At 57.5% G+C, this 15,679-nt stretch overlaps 2 protein-coding genes across 2 annotated transcripts in view; both read left to right on the top strand.

The window, feature by feature from the left end:
• TMED3 (transmembrane p24 trafficking protein 3) overlaps window positions 1-6,399 on the top strand; it is an 84,349-nt gene extending 77,950 nt beyond the window's left edge. Inside the window, exon 3 of the mRNA XM_053888601.1 lies at window positions 6,290-6,399. Within this exon, the coding sequence (XP_053744576.1) occupies window positions 6,290-6,328 (39 nt within the window). The 3' untranslated portion in view covers window positions 6,329-6,399. The remainder of the gene's footprint in view (window positions 1-6,289) is intronic.
• Window positions 6,340-15,272, top strand: MINAR1 (membrane integral NOTCH2 associated receptor 1). Its single transcript, XM_019460469.2, has 3 exons — window positions 6,340-8,628; window positions 10,789-11,043; window positions 14,987-15,272. The coding sequence occupies exons 1-3, from the start codon at window positions 6,340-6,342 to the stop codon at window positions 15,182-15,184; spliced, it is 2,742 nt and encodes a 913-aa protein (XP_019316014.2). The 3' UTR covers window positions 15,185-15,272.
• Window positions 15,273-15,679: the final 407 nt, after the last annotated feature.

Here is a 15,679-nt window from a genome sequence, read left to right on the forward strand (position 1 = left end):
CAGGGTACCAACCCCCGTTTGGCTGGGGGGTCTTGTCCGCAGGAGCAGACGGGGAGCCATTCGAGGCCCTCCAGGTCTCACCAGATGTCAAGGCAGCGCCTAATGCTGGGCCTTCATTTTAGGCTTCTCCACATCTTCCTCCCCCTCTGTCTTTCTCCAAAAGAAACCACTGTCCCAAACCTGGCCCATTTCATTCCACGTGCATTTTCGTGCTTTCCTTTTGATGTATACATTGCAGAACAATCTATTTTGTTCCAAATTACACCAGTCACACGACACATCCATTTGTAACTTTCTTTTCCATGCATTTTTATGTTTTTGTTTTTCTTTTTTTTTAAATTAAAAAAAAGTTTTTTTAACGTTTATTTTTGAGACAGAGAAAGACAGAGCATGAACAGGGGAGGGTCAGAGAGAGGGAGACACAATCTGAAACAGGCTCCAGGCTCTGAGCTGTCAGCACAGAGCCCGACACAGGGCTCGAACTCACAGACCGCAAGATCATGACCTGAGCCGAAGTTGGCCGCTTAACCGACTGAGCCACCCAGGCGCCCCAATGTTTTTGAAGTGTATCCTTAAATTTGCTGTAAATAAATTCATATTAGCTGTTGTATGATATCAATTATATGATCTCCCCACCCCCCTGTACTCTTTTACTATTAAAATCTGTCTTTAAGAATCAGCTTTGCGTCCTTATGAACCCTGTGAATGGTCACCTTGCTTTGTAACCAGGGGTGGATGTGGAGGGAGATAGAATTTGCTTATCTTGAGCTTTTTCTGTATTGCCAAATTGCCTACTCTTTTCCAGGCACTCATACATAAAACTCAGTCATGCAAGATCAGTACTATTACTGGATTTAAATTTGGGCTATCTGGCAAAAGAGTCTACGATCTTTAACTATTGTACTATTCTGCCTATAACAAACACCAACTGTATTCTGATTTGGTTTTGGCTGAAATTTCCTACTTCATCCTGATCCTTGCAGCCTTTCCGTGACAGTATGTTTAGGTATATCGCTCATAGGTGGCATCTGGCTGCAATTAAAAAAAAAAATTCCAAATGAGAGTCACAGACTTTGAGCTGATGAATTTAGCTTGTTTACGTTTATTGTGATTTGATGTATTTGGAAAGATTTCTGTCACCTTATTCGTGATTTTTACTTGTCTTACTTTGTCACTGCTTCATTTCCCTGATTTCTGACCTTCTATTGATTGATTGTTCATTTATTCTGTTTTCTCTACATGCGTTTAAAATTCTACATTAAGTTTTATAATTTCTTCCTGTTCTCCTGGTGGTGATCCATAAATTTTTTTCTTTTCTTCTTTTAAAATTTTTTAGGGGCGCCTGGGTGGCTCAGTCGGTTAAGCGGCCGACTTCGGCTCAGGTCATGATCTCCCGGTTTGTGAGTTCGAGCCCGTGTCGGGCTCTGTGCTGACAGCTCAGAGCCTGGAGCCTGTTTCAGATTCTGTGTCTCCCTCTCTCTGACCCTCCCCCGTTCATGCTCTGTCTCTCTGTGTCTCAAAAATAAATAAACGTTAAAAAAAATTAAAAAAAAGAAATCTTTATAAAATGTTTTAAATGTTTATTTTTGAGAGAGACAGAGTGTGAGCAGGGGAGGTGCAGAGAGAGAGGGAGACACAGAATCCGAAGCAGGCTCCAGGCTCTGAGCTGTCAGCACAGAGCCTGATGAGGGGCTGGAACTCACAAACCACAAACCTGATGAGGGGCTGGATCATGACCTGAGCCGAAGTCCTTTGCTTAACTGACTGAGCCACCCAGGCGCCCCTCCATAAATTGTTTTCTAACATACATTTTTGAGTTAACATCTAAATTTATTTAACATTCCTTCCTCCTCTGGAGGATACCAGGTAATGCTTAGGGAGTTTTAACCTAGATCCCCACCCCCCTTCTATTTTAGCTCTAAAAATAGTCATTAACATGGTTTTATACAGTTGGTGTGTGTTTAGAATTTACTATACGTTTACTGCTTTCTTCTTTCTGAATCCATCTTTCTTTTCTCTGAAGGAGCTTCTTCAGTAGCTTTTACAGTGAGGAATGTGAGCGACAAAGGCATCTTCGTCTGCAGTTAGTTTTAATCTTTATTTCTGAATAATAGTTTATCTGGTGATAGGATTATAAACGATAAGTCATTTTTCCTTAGCACTTTAAGAATTTTGTGTCTATGTCTTCTAGTTTTCTTTTTTGTGTGTGTCTATGTCTTCTAGTTTTTCTTCTTCTTTTTTTTAACTTTAAATGGACCAATAATTCTGGACATCTGTTAATGGAGTACGCACAATATGGATTTTGTAAACAGACCTCGGTTTATCTGAAAGATGGTCCAAATTACAATATCATTTTTATAGAAGAGAATAGTCTGGGTTTTTTTTTTAATTCTTGAAAAATCTGTTTTTAGTTTTATTCTTTTCTCAGTAATTCATTCCCTCCCCCACTGCCTCAACCATTTCAGGGCTTTCTCTTCATGTGTCTTTTGCTGTTTAAAGGTGAATTTATTTCTGTATGTCTTATTTGGGGTTGCTCTTTGAGTTTGAGGTTCATGTTTCCAGTCTCAAACATTTCTAACATTATCATTTTGATTATTGGCTTTCCACCGTCCTCTCTTTCCTGGAATACCTGTCAGGCATTTGTTAAAACTTCACCAACCATGAGATCATGTGAGAAATGTTGTGACCCAGGCTCGGGCAGAGGGCCGCTGACCACCGAGGAGGGCACGACTCCCTTAAACTCTGGGGTCAGTGAGGGGTGGGGGAGGGGCTGCCGCAGGAGCCCCCGGAAGGGGAGCAGGGTTCCAGCACGGGGAGATGTAGGGCACTCGGCAGGGTTGAGGGGGACGGTCCGTGGGGCCACACGGGGTCCTCAGGGGGCCTGAGTGCCAAACGCCCAGCTGCTCAGGGCCCCCTGAGAGCCCTCCCTGCCCGTCCGCGTGCCCACCGAGATTCATGAGGCCCGTGTGGCTGGCAGGTGTTGTGCTGGTGTTGGCCTCCTGGACCCGAGACGGTGGGTGTGTGGGTGCCTCGGCCGCTCTCCCAATGTGCTTTGGGCTGTGCTGGGAGCTGAAAGTGTTCACACCCTGAGGGACCGGCCCAGAGAGAGCTGAGAGAGAGGGAGGCTGAGTGAGCGGGGTGTGTGTCTCCATGTGTGTGTGTGTCTGTGAATGTGCACGTGTGTTACTGTCCCAAGCGCACCGAGAGCCGGGAAGCCCCCTCTCCGTCCTGTGGTGCGTGTTCCACGTAGGCCCCTGCATAGAGCCGGGCTCAGCAGGTGCACGGGCCAGAGCGGCCCCCATACCTGCCCCGACTCGGGCCCTCGGCAACTTGCGTCCCTTCTGGACGGGCGGTCACCCCTCCTGGGACCTCAGTCTCCGGTCTGTGAGATGGGGGCGGCATTTCCCCCCACTCCCCACAGGGCTGCCTGTGTGGTCGAGGGAGGGAGCCCGCCCGCGGCAGCTGGAGCCGGTCCCGCCGTTACGGAGCACCCGTGTCTCCAGGCTCCTGCCTGGTCTGCTCTCCTGTGGGGTTTCTCTGTGGCCATTCGCACACGGGCTGCCCCTGCATCCACACGCCCACTTGCGTGGCGGCAGGTGCCTTCCGCTGGCCGTCCGTGAGCGGTTTTAATAAAACATGACTCAGGCTTTCCAGATCACTCGTGATTCCTTCCTTCTCTGCCGGAGACCCTGGGCCTTGCTGACTGGGGCCGAGAAGTGTGTAGCCAGTGGGCAGGGGAGAACGTGGAGAAGCCCCCCCCGGGGAAGCAGAGTCGGGGTCTCCCGGGAGCCGTGAAGGGTCGGGGCTCGCTGCTCCCTGTGGCTGCCCTCTGCCCCCCAAGTCCGTTTCCCTGTCGGTCAGGACACTCCCAAGAGGTCTGGTGAGGCTGTCAGAGTCCAGGAAGAGCGTCTCTGCAGGTGCTCGGGTCCCCAGTGATCGAGCAGAATGTGCATTTGTCCCCCCCCCATCCTGCGCCCACTTACTCCACACCCGAGTCCCCTCCTTTAACAGATGGTCCCCACACCGAGCGCTTTCTTGGGGCGGGCTGGGTGGCCCCGTAGGGCGTGCTTGCCCGCAGCATGCTCTGGGTGGGAACGGGACCCCTAGGGCCCTCGTTGCCTCCTCCCCACGGGGACATCCAGACCGTGGCCCCTGCAGACACGTGTGGGAGCTCCTCGTGGGAGCTCTGCCCTCAGGAGGGACAGCCTGCTGCTGGGAGCCGCTGAAACCAGCCCAGAGAAAAGATGCGGTTCGTGTAGAAAACAGGGGAACAGGCTGGGCCTGCACAGACAGAGCGGCCTGCCAGCAGGTGCAGCCGAAGACACATGTCCTGGGCGTCCTGGTAAATCTCAGACCTGGTCCCCAATAATGGATGGGCTCTACTCTGTCTTAGGGAATTCTGTGAAACCCTCGGTTTGGTGTGTTTAATGTGTCCGTTCAGGGACTGGTTAACGTGGCTTTTCCGTCCATTTCGAAGTAAGGCTTATTATTTCTGTGTGCTGATTACGAAATAGCGGACATCAGGATTTCAGAGAGGATGGGAAATTATGAAGAAAAATAACATTACACATAACACATCAGAACACAGGGTGAAGGGGAAGGGGTACGAGGGAACTCTCTGCGGCACTGGGAATGTTCTAGATCTTTCCAGGGGGGGTTGGTTACTACACAGACGTGCTTTTATTGAAGCTTCAGCAAACGCACCCTTAAGATTTGTGCATGTAGATCTTATTTTTTTTTTTTAACGTTTATTCATTTTTTGAGAGACAGAGAGTGAGAGGGGGAGGGGCAGAGAGAGAGGGAGACACAGCATCCGAAGCAGGCTCCAGGCTCCGAGCCGTCAGCACAGAGCCCGATGCGGGGCTCGAACCCACGGACCGTGAGATCATGACCTGAGCCGAAGTTGGACGTCCAACCGACTGAGCCACCCAGGCGCCCCGTGTAGATCTTGTATTAAAGAAAAGCTGTGAAGTGTTGTTGGTTGGGACTTGGATTAATGATACGCATGATGAAACGCTCAGGGGAAGTGTTCAGATGCCTGCAATTTACTCTGAAGTGCACTAGAAACAAAAGAAGCTAGCCCGATGAAGGATGGATGGATATGTGAGGCACCAGATACGGTAAAATGTTAATGGTAGAATCCAGATGGCGGGTATAGGAGTATTTGCTATAAAATTCTCTCGGCTTTGCTCTGTGTTTGAAAATTTGCATAATAAAATGCTGAGGAACGAAGATTACCGTTCAGAAAAAAAAAGTCCATATTTACCATCCAAACGTAACCACTGTTAACATTTCAGTGTCCATTAATTTCTTTCACTGTCGTCTCCAAGAATATATCACTTTGCATAATGAAGACCTTCTCACATATACAGACTGATTTTCATTTTTTTCACTCAATATTGTGTCATATTTTTTTTTTGTCATTAAAAAGTCTTCCGTGTGTAATTTTTAAATGAAGGTGTAATTCACATGTAGCGAAAGCCACACGTGTTAGCACACGGCTGCGTGACTTTTGACAGATGTAGACGGTCAGGGAAGCACCGCCCGCCAGCCCCCGCGACCACCGACGTGTCTTCCCGAGCGTCATTAAAGTGGCGTCCTCACGCACGTGGCTTCTTTCGCTCACGCACAATGCCTGTGAGCCCCGTCCACGGTGTTGCCTGTGCCGGTCGTTTGCTCCTTTTTATTGATGGGTGGTACTCCATCATGAGGATGCACTTTAATCTAATCTTACTGCCTCAAAGAGTCATTGTTTATCATAACATATCTTATGTACGCATTCCTTTGTTATTTGGACACTCAAGATGTTTCATTTTTCCACTGTTATAGACGCCATCACAGCAAACATCTTTGTACATGAATCACGGTCCTCGACAATTTCTTTAAGGTGGGTTCCTGGGAAGGGACTTACAAGTCGTAGGCTATGAATGTTTCCGAAGCTGCTGATACACTTTTATTTATTTTATTTATTTTTTTTTTAACGTTTATTTATTTTTGAGACAGAGAGAGACAGAGCATGAACGGGGGAGGGTCAGAGAGAGAGGGAGACACAGAATGCGAAGCGGGCTCCAGGCTCTGAGCTGTTAGCACAGAGCCCGACGCGGGGCTCGAACTCACAGACCGTGAGATCGTGACCCGAGCTGAAGTCGGACGCTCAACCGACTGAGCCACCCAGGCGCCCCCTACGCTTTTAAATTAAAGAGCTCCTCGCGTGTCGCTAGGTTCGTAACTGGCCTGGTTTACACTGGTGTTTATGATCTCCCTCTACTTTGTGATGTTGTCACTGTAGAACGGACTGGAGCATTCAGCGTCGGCCGCGAGGCTCTGACGTCCTCAGCCATGGACACCAACCAGGACACTTCCCTCTTCCTGATGAAGATCTTGGAGGAGCTGGACAGCAAGCAAAACACCGTTTCCTACCAGGACCTGTGCAAGTCCCTGTGTGCCCGCTTCGACCTGTCCCAGCTCGCCAAACTGAGAAGCGTGCTCTTCTACACGGCCTGTCTGGACCCCAACTTCCCGGCCACGCTGTTCAAGGAGAAGATGAAGTGCCCCGGGAACAACCAGCAGTCGAAGAAGATCATGGTGGCCGCGGACGTCGTGACCATATTCAACCTGATCCAGATGAACGGGGGCGCGGCCAAGGGCAAGCTGCCCACGGGCCGGCAGAAGGGGCGCCACAAGGAGGCGCCCTTCGAGCCCTGCGGGTCGGACGCGGAGGCCTGTGCCGCGGCCCAGTGCGAGCCCCTCGGCTGCGAGCTGGGCGACAGGCCCTTCCGCCGGGGCTACCCCGCCCGCCAGGCGTCCCAGGGCCGGAAGGCGGACCCCAAGGACCGCCCGCCGCAGTTCGTGCCTGCCTCCGAGCCCAACTTCCTGCTGGGCGTCGGCAAGGAGCCGAAGAGCCGCGCGGCCTCCCTGGACCGGCTGCAGGCGCTGGCGCCCTACTCCATCGCCAGCCCCCAGCCCTGTGAGATGCAGAGAACCTACTTCCCCATGAACATCGAGAGCGAGCCCGTCTCAGACCAGGACTCCCTGCCCATGAGCCAGGGTGGCAGCACGGAGCCCTTTGTCATCCAGTCCTGTGTCCAGAAGAGGAACATCTTTAAGGAGGATTTTCACAACCTGATGGCCGTGTCGCCCACGCTGGTTGGCCCCGCCAGCAAGGGAGAGGCCGAGCGTGGGGAGCCCCGGGGGCACCCGGAGCCCCACGGGACACCCTTCTTCAACCGCAGCTTTGAGATGCCCTGCAACAGCCAGTACCTGAACCGCACGTACTCCCCGGTGCCTGACAAGAGGCGGGCCAAACACGAGAGCTTAGACGACCTTCAGGCCTCCACGTATTTTGGGCCCACTCCAGTGACGGGGGCGCAGGAAGCCAGGCGCTGCGTGGGGAGGCCGGGCAAGCAGACCCCCTGGCCGGCCAAAAGCTGGAGCCTCAACACCGAGGAGGTCCCTGACTTTGAACGGTCCTTCCTGAACAGAAACCCCTCTGAGGAGAAGCTGCGATATCCACACCCCAGCAGCCAGACCCCCAGTTTCCCAGCCCCAGACAGGCGGCCCACTTACCTCGCGCCAAGCGACCCACAGCAGGTCCTTCCCGGGGGCTACGCGGCAAAACCAGACGGGCTCAAACCTAAAGAGGTCTCGTCCCCCGTTGACCTGGAGAAGCACGAGCCGGTCAGAAAGTTCAAAGACAAGAGCATTAGCTGCACGGGGGGGCAGCTCAGCTCAGACACCAGCAGCGTGGGCACCCAGACCGAGCAGCACGTGTTGGAGCCCAAGAAGTACAAGGACCTGTGCGCCTCCGGGCAGAGCAAGTACAGTGACAGGCACGCCATGAGGCAGTCGGACGACGACTCGGAGGTCGTCAGCGATGACATCAGCGACATTTTTCGATTTCTTGACGACATGAGCATCAGTGGCTCCACGGGGGTGATGCAGTCCTCCTGCTACAACAGCACAGGGTCCTTGTCTCAGCTTCACAAGTCAGACTGTGACAGTTCGCCGGAGCACAGCGTAACCAAAATCGCCAACGGGCTTCCCGGTAGCAAAGGAGAAAAGGGCAGCCGGCCCGAAGGCAGCAGCCACCGCTCCGAAGAGGAGCTGAAGACCAGTGTGTGCAGGCTGGTGCTGAGGATCGGCGAAATCGAGCGGAAGCTTGAGTCGCTGTCGGGTGTCCGCGAGGAAATTTCGCAGGTCCTGGGCAAGCTAAATAAGCTGGATCAGAAAATGCAGCAACCCGAGAAGGCGGGTGTGCAGGTCGACCTGAATTCCTGGACGAGCGAGGCTCCGTCCGACGAGAGCGCCTCTCCCCGGATGTTTCGTGGGCACAGCGGCCCCCGTGGACCCAAACCCGAGAACGCGGCCGACTGGTGCTGCTCAGAGGCCAGCGGAAGCAACAGCGAGAGCCTCCGCGTCAAGGCCTTAAAAAAGAGCCTCTTCACCAGGCCGTCCTCGAGGTCCCTGACGGAGGAGAACAGCGCCACGGAGTCCAAAATCGCCAGCACCTCCAACTCGCCCAGAGACTGGCGCACCATCACCTACGCCAGCCGCGTGGGCCTCGGTGAGGAGGAGGTGAAGGACAGGGGCCCCGGGGAGAGTAAGGACTGGCACCAGAAGTCCAAAGAGGTAATTTAATCCGCGCCCACCCATCGGGGCCTTTGCGCTGGGACAGCCCCGGGGCGCATCCCCGGAGGAGCCTGGCTGTCCTTCCAGATCGGGGGCACTGTCCGCGTTAGGACAGGGAGGACGGCCCGGGCAGATGGTCCGTCCGCCAGTTGGAAGCAGCGTGCGCCTGGTATTGTCCACGGGAGAGACCGGGGCTCGGATTCAGGAGGGGTGGTGGAGCGGGGAGTGTGGGGGAGACGCGGGCGAGCCAGGGGTGACTGCTCCTGAAACAGCGGGGCGCAGGGAGCGGGCGGTGAGTCCCCAGTCAGGGAACGGCCCCCCCGCCCCCGACGGCAGCTCCCCGACACGCGACGCCCGTTTCCCCTGCCCCGTGGCTGTCTGCCATCGCAGCCGTGTGGTCACTCTTCCCGGGAGCCTCGGTGCCTTTGCATCTTGAGGGCCGACACGTCCCCGTCGGTGCCAGGGCGGGCGTACACGATGCTCGCGTCCCCTGCAGCGGGGAGCCGCGGGCCAGTGGCGCCCGCGGCGGCCCTCCTCGCCCCTTTCTGGCCAGAGCCGATGCCCTGGTTCTGCGGGACGGGCCGCAGGTGCTTGGAGGGGCCGGTGCCGGGGAGGGCGTGACGGCGGTGTGGGCTGCGGGCTCGCGAAGCCACGCGGGAGGCTGGCTTCCACGCAAGTTTTCAGTGTCCAGAATCGGAGGAAGGAGGGTAAAAGATGTGATTTATATACATATATGTATATACATATATATATATATATGTGTGTGTGTGTTAATCTTTGTTTAGGTGTATTTATTCTTGAGAGAAAGAGACAGAGCACGAGCAGGGGAGGGGCAGAGAGAGAGGGAGACACAGAATCCGAAACGGGCTCCGGGCTCCGAGCTGTCGGCACGGAGCCCGACGCGGGGCCCGAACTCACGGACCGCGAGATCCTGACCCGGGCCGCAGTCTCTGAGCCGAAGTCGGAGGCTCCACCGACTGAGCCCCCAGGCGCCGGAAGTGACCTTGTCCGATCCCAGGGAGGCATCTCCTGCCTGTGCTGGCCACCGCTCGGCTCTGGTGCAGCCACGTGCAGCCCGTGCTGTCGGGAGCCGGTGTGGCGCCAGCCGGCCCGGTCCACGTGCAGGCCCACGCTCACACACTCGCGCCTCGCGGCCCATCCCGCGCTCACGCACGCGTCCCCCTCGGGCACCCGCAGCCTCTCCTCCCTGCCTGCCCTGTTGTCCCTGGCTTCTCCGCGTCGCGTACACGGCTTCGTGTTTTGGTGTCGACCCCCTCTGACACACGGGTGGGCGGCCCTCTGCTCGGCCGTCCGATCTGGCGGGAGAGGGGGAGAAAGGCGGACACTGACAGGCCCCCGCTTTTACGGGCCTCGCCGTCCAGGGGGCGGACGGACGGGGAGCCGGGCAGTCACGGGCCTGCAGAGTGTGCAGAGATGGGGGCCCACCCAGGCTTGGCAGTCACCGAGTGCTTCCCGGAGGCCCTGTGAGACCCCCGTGTGACAGCTTCACGGAGAGCAGAGTCCCCCGGGCCGGGACCCCACGCTGCTGTCCAGCTGGCCGCTCCCCGGAGGGTCTCGGCACCACCGGAGGCTCCCGGCGTGTGCCCTCTGGCTGCTTCCCTCCCGAGGGGCAGGGTGGCCCGATGTCGGAAGCGCCTCGAGGGGAAGGGGGCCCGCGGTGCTTACTCCTCGGCACCAGGTACACACTGGGAAAAACGAGGGGCTGACACTCCCGGAAGCCCAGCTGGAAGCCGAGCCCCCCAGCGGCTGTGCCCCTGCTCCGTGGGGGCCTCGCCCCTGCTCGGCGGGGCCTCTCTGGGCTCCGCTCCGTGCCTGCGCGAGGAGGGCTGCTAATGGCAGTGACGCCACGAGGGCTTGGTCCGCGAGGCCTTGTTACCTGAGCTCACGTGAGGGCCATCCCATTGCACACTTTTCCTGGACACTTGCCCCCACTCCTGGCGTACCTTCTATCTGTGCTAAATCCCCACATTCTGTTCCCCGGACGCCCTCGGGGCCCCTGTTCCCCCGACGCCCTTGGGGCCCCTGTTCCCCGGATGCCCACGGGGCCTCGCAGTAGAAAGCTGCCGGCTGCCCGGTTGTGCCGTGAAATCCCACAGCCTCTGTGCTACTTTCCTGGCCTCCCCCTGTGCCCCTCTGCAGGCGGCCGGGCCATACAGCGTCCCCCCGCAGCACCGACTGCCCAAGCAGTGCAAGGACAGCTTCCTGGTGGAGCAGGTGTTCAGCCCGCACCCCTACCCCGCCTCCCTCAAAGCCCACATGAAGAGTGACCCCCTGTACGCGGACATGCGGCTGACGGAACTGGCCGAGGTGAAGCGGGGCCAGCCCTCCTGGACCATCGAGGAGTACGCAAGGAACGCGGGTGACAAGGGCAAGCTGACGGCCCTAGACCTGCAGGTGAGTCTCGCGCGGTCGCGGGCGGCGGGGGGAGGCCCCCCGCCCCACACCCCAGCCCATGCAGGAGGGACCTCGCCGTCCGGCGCCCCGGGGCCCCCGCCCCGGGATTCCGAACCTTGATCAGCCGCAGAGCCGAGACTTTAACACGGGGAGCGTTCCTTTGCTGATTTGCTTGCAAACATTTGGCAGTGGGAACGCGGGGTTGATTGACTGACTTTGGCCGCCGAGTAGCTACCGGTGCGTTTAAGGCTCCGTAGCGAGTGTACATCCTCCTCGTTCGTTGCCCACGAGACCTGGGACAGAGCTTCACGAAACACCAGCCGATTTCTCCTTCCACATGTAGCACGTGGGATAAACATATTTGTGGGAGCCAAGCCATGGATTATGTGTCCATGTGGAGCAGCCCCAGGTAAGAGCCACCCCCGGGAGCTCGGTGCACGCAGTCGTGGCCCGAGTCTGGCCACCACACGAGGGGCTGGGGTTCGGGCACACGTCGGTGGGCAGCCCCACCTGGTCCCGTGCACACTGCGCCTGCCCGTGTCTCTGTGTCACCACGGGAAAGCATCCCGTCCTCGCCTGCAGAATGAGCTTTGTGACCTGGCCTGTTGAGGGCTGTGGGGGAGATGCCAGTGGCGGGGGCCGGGGGGCGCGGTGTGGCGGGCAGAGACCTCGGGTTCCCCCAGCCCTGGGCTCCTCTGCGGAGGGACCCGGGACATCCCCTCTGCCCGCTCCGCGCCGTGCACTGGTCGTGCCCGTGTGTCCCTTGCAGAGCCGCTGTGAGAAGGTTTGGGAAGAAGGTACTGAAAGTCCCCAGCGGGAAGCAGGGGCTAGAAAGGATTTCAGGGGCCAGTTAAGTGATGCTGAAACGAGTCAGGTCTGCGTGTTCTTTCCCGGGAGGCTGTGAGCACGGGGCGCGGGGACCGTAGGGTCCTCGGCTTGCAGACGAGGAGATGCCAGTTCTGGGATCCGAGTGCCTGGCCCGGGTCGGACAAGCCTCAGTCTGTGCGGGACCCAGCCCAGCCCCTGGTCCTCCTCCTGGGCTGCCGAGAGAGCGGGGGCCCCGCGTGTCCCTGCAATGACCACAGTGAATCTGAGTGACGGCAGTTAGGGGAAGGGGCAGCCCTGGCTAGACTCTAACGGTGGGGCTTGTGCTGACAGCCCCCTCGCCCCTCTTACCCCCTGCACGCTGTGTCCCTGCGTGTGCTGTGTCCACTGTCCCTCCGGGCCGCTCCCTGTCCTGTCCTCCTCCTGCTCGTGGGCCAGGGCTTGGATGCCCTGCAGGTGGGCCCTGTGCGGCTTCGCGGTGGGGGCCACTCCCCCTGCGTTCCTGGGTCTCACGGCGTGGATGGTTCAATTAGTACACGGCCGTGAAAGGGTCAGATGAATCGAACGACTCATAGATCGACTAATGTCTTTATTTTAACGTTTATGTATTTCTGAGAGACGGAGACAGACAGACAGACGCGGGGTGGGGGGGAGGGGCAGAGAGAGAGGGAGACAGAGAATCCCAAACTGGCTCCACGCTGTCAGAGCAGAAGCCACCACGGGGCTCGAACTCACAGACTGTGAGGTCATCACCTGAGCCGAAACTGAGAGTCGGCCCTTAACCGACTGAGCTGCCCGGGGGCCCTGAAACAGCGTCTTGAAGTTGGGGGAGGGGGCCGTTCCCAGGCACAGGTGACTTTTTGCCCCTACAGATGCGTGACATGTTAACGTGCCACGTTTATAAGTATAAACACAAAATTGCCCGAAATAACAGCGGGCCTTCAGACTAGAGAGCTTTGGTGACCTCACTTAAGGTCGAGCCAAGGAGGGAGCGCCCTTTGCACAAAGCAGGAGGGGAGGGGTTGCCAGGAGGCGCGGCCTGACTCGTTCTCGTTCCTTTTCGGAAACTCAGGTGATGTCAGGACAGCTGTGCCATCTGGACGATCTCCGGGGCCCCGTGTGTCTGGGTGTGAGGTCGCCCGCTCGGGGGCGGGAGCAAAGGGGGGGCCCTGTTGTCACTCGAAGGGTCTAGGGGCCTGGTCACAAGCCACCCTGGCCCCTGGCCCTGGAAACTGTGGTATCACCGCTGTTTCTTGTCCTTAGAGCCTGAAGTTATCAGGAAGGCTAATAAAAAATAGTTTATTTTGCAGGCTGAGTCCCGGCCTGTAAGGTGTACGTGACCGTGAAAGGAAGCCGACTTCCTTCTGTTTGAGACAGAACCCGCCATGCAGGGTGGGCTTGGTTGGCTCCAGGCCTCCCTCCGTGACAAGACTGGGAGGCAGAGGCGGCCGGGCCCGTCTTGAAGGTGCAGAGTGGGGGGGGGGGGCTGCTGTTCAGCCGTCCAACCCTGGCAGGTGGCCGCTCACCGTGGCAGACCAGTCTGCCCGTGAGATTACCCGTCCCGGATCCCCCTCTCCCGTCCGGTGTCCGTGAGATGGCTGAAGGGCTTTCGTGGCCCAGCCACACATGGCAAGTGCCCGTGGGGGGCAGACTTTGGGGGGAGGGAGCCCTGGCTGGAGCCTGAAGACGGGTGCTCGTCCTAATGGCGGGAGCGGGCAGCTGGGGGAGGCCGGGGCTCCTGGGACTCCAGCAGAGGACGCGGCAGTGGGGGCTCCCGCAGAGACCCAGCCCCCTGTCCTGACAGACTTTCCGTTCCTGAGAGAGTCCCGTCACTCACGATGGCCCAGGAAGGGAGGGACTGTCAGGGAGGGGCTGTCACGGTGCGATGGGCAGGGTGAGAGCCCGGGGGGCATCCGGGCACCAGCACCAGGGACAGATGTCGTCGCCCGGGGATCTGAGGCCGAGGGAAGGGAGCTGTTTCTGAAACCCACCGAGGCCCAGGGCCCCGGAGCAGACGCCTGGAGGGAATTGGGAAAACGTCCCGTCCACTGACCGGGCCCACCTGGCGTGCGTCCACGGGGCCAGGCTGCTCTGTCCCCAGAGCCAGGTGACAAATATCAGAGGCGTGTCTGGAAGGACGGGCCAGTGAGTAACACGGGTCAGAATCACCAACATCCCCCCCAAAACACGCTACAATGCAGTTTTCAAACAGTTTTCAAAGGATGTGTTTTGTGATCTTGTGCGTGTGTCCGAGCGACTTTAACGTGCACGTTTTGAGCATTAAACAAGCCGAGAAAATCTCCAGAATGGATACGTTTGTTTGTGTTTCAGAGATTTAGGTGAGCTCGCTTGGGATTTCTGTGTTTGCTTTCACGTGACGCTACGTTATTAAAAGCTCTTGCCGGAGGGGGAGAACACTGCTCCCCCCTCCGCCCTGTTACAGGAACTGATTAGCACATCACCGGGGAGCGGGGTCCACGGGCCGTTCAGGAGAACTGTGGTGTTTCTCCTACAGACGCTGTGTCAATCTCAGGACACGGGAGACCGAGGTCAGCGCGGGCCTGCCATCGCGGACGCAGCCCGTGGCCCTCGGACCGTCTGCACGGCCCTGTGGACCGGGACTCCGAGCAGCGGCCTGACCGCATTTTAGATTGTGTGTGAGCTGCTCGTCTGGGACAGGACTTTGATTTCTCAGTAGCGCTTTTGTGTGGATCTGGGAACGGAATCAGAGCCACGAGAGAGCCCTGCCTCAAAGGGCTCTGTCCTTAGGGCCGGTAGGGGAGCATACCCGTCAGTGAGGTTCCCGGGTTGTCCCACGGCCCGGCCGGCCCGCTCGTGGCCGCAGACCCCTGGCGTTGAGCCCCGTTTGTCTCGGCCCTGATTTGCTTGCTCACAGCGAGAAGACCCGTGGTTTCCCCGTGTCAGACCCGTGGACTCAGGCAGCGAGGGCGGGGCAGGTGTAGTCGTGGTGTGTAGGAGCCCGAGGCCTCGGTGGCCCCTGTCAGGCGGGGCTGGCATGGCGGATGTCGCGGTGGTCCCGGGCTGCGGACGAGTCAGGCGCTCTGGGACCTGCTTTCAAGTACTTCCCGTGTCCCTAACGTCTTGTCGTTGCTTCTAGACGCAGGAGTCCTTAAACCCAAACAACTTAGAATACTGGATGGAGGATGTTTATACCCCGGGCTACGACTCGTTACTGAAGCGTAAGGAAGCCGAGTTCAGACGAGCCAAGGTCTGCAAGATCGCCGCTCTGGTCGCCGCTGCCGCGTGCACGGTCATCCTCGTGGTTGTCGTGCCCATCTGCACGATGAAATCCTGAGCCCGGGGCCGCCCCGCCGCGCACGGCTGGCGGCCGCCGGCTCTCCCTCTGTGGCGTGAGGCCTCAGGGCCGTGTGGCGACAGCTCGCTGGGGCTTTCTGCCGGTGGGCAAGGTGCGCTTCAGGAAGTGTGCGTTCTAGAGAGACCTACCCTCCTATTGGCTTTGACTCGATGACGCTCGGATGCGTTGTTAGAAGTGCAATATCTTTTCCTCCCAAAAGAATGTAACGGACGAGCAGAACATGCAAATTGAATTCCAAGCAAAAAAAAATTTAATTGGATTCTTTCCATTTTATTGAAGTCTCGCGGTGGGGAATATGTTACGCGGCAGATATTTGCTACGTGCCTGCCCGGGGCCGCGGAGGGAGAGAGCTGGATGAGTTCTGTTTTCCTTAATGTTGCGTTGCAGGTGAAGTCACAGGTTGTGTGTCCCCAGAGGATGCTACTTCTCTGCTGACTCGCAGGAAGGACTACGACTTTTCAATCTTGCCCTTTG

This window comes from Panthera pardus, unplaced genomic scaffold, assembly GCF_024362965.1.
Source record: "Panthera pardus isolate Hobbes unplaced genomic scaffold, ASM2436296v1 HiC_scaffold_23, whole genome shotgun sequence".
NCBI classification, from domain to species: Eukaryota; Metazoa; Chordata; class Mammalia; order Carnivora; family Felidae; genus Panthera; species Panthera pardus.